The following is a 4,607-nucleotide window of genomic DNA, read 5'->3' on the forward strand; positions in this document are numbered from 1 at the left end:
TATATATATATATGGGAAGAAGAAGCAGCAGCTTTGAAAGACACCACACATGTTCATTCACGTTTTTCGCATTTTAAACAACAGAAGAGAAATATTTTAGTTAAATTAAAAAAAAAAAAGAAAGAATGTTGTCTGACCTGAGTGTGGAGCCATCGGTATGTGTGAGGGGTAATATTTCCCCGGCGGGAAGTGACCGGCGTGCTGCACGGAGCCGTGGCCGGAAGGAGCGATCCGAGAGGCGGCTCGGTGCACCAGCGCGCCCCGCTCCGAGAGAAGGTGCGCCGGAGCCGCGAAATCCCGTCCTTCCATTCCGAGGAATGTTTCAGTAATCCGAAATCCAGATAGGGGGGGGTCAGGAGGGGGGGTGGAAAAAAAAAAAATCACATGCAACCCATAAAATAATCCTTTCCCCTCTCGGTATCTATGTGTTGCATTCAGTCGATCGCAGCCTTCTCGAGCCAGAAGCGCAGCTCCGGATCATCTTTTCTGTCAAAGGACAAATCCAAAGCAGCTGTCACAATCAGGACCCAGAACAGGAGAAACGAGGCGCAATATTAAAATAAAATAAACAAAAAACAGCTGATCCTGGAGGAAATGGACGTTTAATGCTGCAGTAGACTCTTTTTTTTCTCTTAAGACCTTTCTGCATATTTTTGCATACTAAAACCTAAAAGTGCTTGCGTGCACGTGCAAACGGCCAGTGAGGATCCAAAAAAGCCCACTGCAGGCTTCAGCTCTATTGATCAGCCTGGGGTAAACAGGCCTTAATGTTGGTGGTGGTGGTGGTGGGGGGGTGGATCTCTTTATTCTGCAGATGCACGCACAAAGAGCAGCTCCTTACATTTTAAGTTTATTATACTATTCTGCTCCATTTAATGACGATCACATGTTTTCCTCTTTCAGCAAATCTTCATATAAAAGTGGTTTTTAAAGAGGAAGTTTGTGTTGATGAAAATGAGCCGACAACAAGGTAAACAACGCTGCCTTCCTTTTCATGCTCGTGCTATTGTTTAGGGCTGATGCAGGCGTTTTTATTTTTTATTTTTTTTATTAATTTATTTATTTATTCGCCTCTGTCATCTCCTTCCAGCTCTCATTATTACACCTCACATTTGAATTGATCTTAATGAGAGGAAATGGCAATAAAATACAATAAAATGTGCTCCTTTTCTCCCCAAAACTGCAAAGAATATATCAAATATGATCTTCAAATGCCATTTCTGTGAACGACTCTTCTTATAGAGCTCGAGCCTTTATATTTGAAATAAATAAAAATACAATTAAAACCATATTTGATCTCAGAGGTGCAGCAGCTTCTGAAAGGCAGCAGCTCCTTCTCTCCCTCCTCCTCCTTCTGTGTACGGGTGTGTGCGCGCGCGTGCACCGTGTGTGTGTGTGTGTGTGTGCATGTGAATATCTGCACTCTCACTGTCTTTATCTGCCTTGACCTATTTCAGGTCAGGTACTGAAATGGAGCAGTAAATACATTAAAGGCGACAGATGCAAAAATAGCACCATTTAGCTCAGAAATGACAATAAAATCTATTGTTTTTCGTGTGGCTCGAGCAAAAAGGTCTGCAAGTAATTAAAAAAAATAAATAAAGCAGAGCAGAAGACAGATTTATTACCAAATTATCAAGCATATAAACAAATTAGGGGGGTTATTTCATAAATCTATTGGCTCAAAGGGGTCTCCTGACAGAATTATACTATAAATGACTTAAAACCACATAAGCTTGCCAATAAGAACGTGCAGACATGTTATCATAGAGGCTATTTCATGTTCTGCCTTATCATCTCCCCATGTCTCCAGCTACAATTCAACAATAAAACCGCTCCATTCGCTGGACTATGAAAAAAATAAAAAATAAATCCCCATCAGCTGGCGGTTCCTGAGGTAATTTGTGTGCATGCATGAGAGTTCATGAGGTGAAAGCGTTTAAAAACAGCCCTGGCATGGCATTAGGTCTGCAGTTTGTTGACTGTAAGGGGATCCAAGGTGAATGGCCGCCCGTCAGGAGGACTGCCTTTGTCTCCATGCGCTCTGAGAGCGCTTTGCAGTCGGCCATTACCGTCCCCCCTTCTCCAAGCTGCTCCATCCAGGCTTTCCCAGTGTGCCCACTAACCAGCTGGGGGATATTAAATAAAATCAGGCGTTTACGAGAATAATAAGAGGCTTCAGGTTTGTAAAAAGTCGAAATTTAAAATGCATTGGGGTCATTTGCTTGCTTCAGCGTAAACGTCAACCTCGGTTTATTTAATCATTATTATTACAGTGAGCTCGTTCATTCACAAATGGCCACATGTTTTTATTTCTCCCTTTCTTCTTTTTTTTTTCCCGAATCCCAAACATCAGTCATGGAGTGTCAGTTTGCGGAGCAACGTCCGCGGCAGAAAGGTGGCGGCTGGTGAGCAGGAGAGGGCTGGATCCGGGAGCGCAACACATCAGCGGCTCTCCGTGGCTGTGCTGGCCGGGAAGGAGTGCGCCTCGGCCGGGCAGCGTAGCCACACGGTCCCGGTCCTCTCCCGGAGCAACCACGAGGCGTTGAATACAATCTACAGCCACTAGTTTTATAACATTTATAAATAATATATATACCTAACGTACAAAGATTAAATCAGATAGTTTTTTTTTTATTATGTTAAAGCTGTAATAAAATATTGTAAGCAATTAAAAAAATATGTCAAAATGCAACAATAATAATAATTTACATAATAATTTTATTAAGAGGAAATGGCTCTGCTTCAACCTGTTTTGTTATTTTGACAATTACTTCGTCCTCCCAGTATTTTTGGAGCAAAACTGCCTCGGTCATCTCCCAACAACAAGACCTTTAAAAAATGTTTCGTGATAAATATATAAAAGGGGGAAAAATAATTAGGTATAAGAAAAAATTACTACTTACTGGTGTGTTAAATCCATGCATAACAATAAATTACAAAATCTCAAAACTCTGGGAGGGATGGTGCACGTGCGACGCCCATTTAAAAAGCCAAAAAACCCGGAATTCGTGTGTCTAGAATGAAATCCTACAACATGTTTCCATCTGAGGCTGTGCAGGAGTCTGAAGGCTGAAGCCAGTGGGGCTGTGGGGGCTTCCGGCCTGTCTGGATTGCGGCTCGGTTCTCCAAGCAGCGGTTTCTCTCCCGATGCAAACCGTGTGCCTGGCGTTTCAAAGGAGGAGGGACGAAAGCGTAAACACGGTCTACGATTGGTCGGAAGCGCTGCACGTTAAGTGTTCACCCCGCCTCCTAGATGAAAAGGCGAGCTCTGATTGGTGGACAGCCGAAGCCGATGGCGCTCTGACTGGCAGCACATGAAGGCGGCAGATTTAAAGCTCTGGCTGATGCAGATCTCTCACAATGGAGCTCAGTCAGAAAAGACAAGCACAGCTTTAAATTTACAGCAGATAAAACGGATTAGAGAGACAGGGTGCATAAGTAAATACATAAGTAATGCAAAAACAAGAATGGAATAAATAAAATGAGGGTTGATCGAGGTACTGTAAAACAAAACATTAAGTTATTTTCCAGTCTGTTTTTTTTATATTTCTGAATATTTTTTTGCAATCTAAATACCTCTGCTACTTTACACTAAATTAGACATTCATATAATAATACGATCAGCTCTTTCGGGAGGTGTTATGAGTTTTATGTATTTTTATGTATCGTTCATGCTTTTCAGTTTTCAAAGTATTTAATAACTTTATTTACAAACATGTTCTGTGTAGATGCCTTTTAAATTATGATTATTTTATCTGCTTCAGCATACTAGCTCCACGTTTGTTTTCTTATGCATTTTTTTTCCCCAGAACTCTTCTTTTATTAAGTTTTCTTTTTGCTACCTTTATTTTTTAGCTAAGCTTCTGCTGCTTTTAGAAAAAAATTTTAAGCTACCCTTTTAGCTTCAAGTTACAACTTTAGAGTTTTTACTGTTTAACTAGCCTTTTAAGAAACATATACACTAGATTACCCCTTTGTTACTTTATAGTGTTTAGCTCCTTTTAGCTTTAAGCCACTATTCTGCTTAACAACTCGATTTTGGCTGCTTCAGCAAATTTCAGCAAATATAGCAGTCAGGCTGCATTTTAACAGAAATAGGTTTTTTTTTTGTTTTGTTTAATTTTTAAATTATGATTGTGTGTGTGTGTGTGTGTGTGTGTGTTCAGGATAATAAATAAAGTTTGTGACTGAGATAGGCCCAAAAAAATATAAAACAAGATCTAACACAAGGAAAAAATGTGTATAAACTTTGCGATTTGATAAATATAGAAACATGGGTCTTCTGTGTTAATGATACTAAAATAATAATAATAATAATAATAAAGTAAACAGTGTGACATGTGTTAAATATGCTAAAATTAATTGTATTATTACAAATGATTATATATATATATATATATATATATATATATATATATATATATATATATATACAAAGTATATATGTGTGTGTGTTTGTGTGTGTGTGTAGGTGTGTGTTTGTGTGTGTGTATAAACAGACAGACAGACAGACAGACAGACAGACAGACAGATAGATAGATAGATAGATAGATAGATAGATAGATAGATAGATAGATAGATAGATAGATAGATAGATAGATAGA

General features: G+C 39.3%; 1 protein-coding gene across 1 annotated transcript in view; it reads right to left on the reverse strand.

Annotated features, from left to right (window-relative positions):
• LOC119421682 (BAH and coiled-coil domain-containing protein 1) overlaps positions 1-3,134 on the reverse strand; it is a 77,399-nt gene extending 74,265 nt beyond the window's left edge. The window contains exons 1-2 of the mRNA XM_037689029.1: positions 2,907-3,134; positions 138-486 (exon numbers count right to left, since the gene is read on the reverse strand). Coding sequence (XP_037544957.1) covers positions 138-309 — 172 coding nt within the window. The 5' untranslated portion in view covers positions 310-486; positions 2,907-3,134. The remainder of the gene's footprint in view (positions 1-137; positions 487-2,906) is intronic.
• Between the last annotated feature and the right edge of the window lie 1,473 nt (positions 3,135-4,607).

The sequence above is a fragment of the Nematolebias whitei genome, chromosome 15 (genome assembly GCF_014905685.2).
Source record: "Nematolebias whitei isolate Nwh7 chromosome 15, NemWhi1, whole genome shotgun sequence".
Classification (NCBI taxonomy): Eukaryota; Metazoa; Chordata; class Actinopteri; order Cyprinodontiformes; family Rivulidae; genus Nematolebias; species Nematolebias whitei.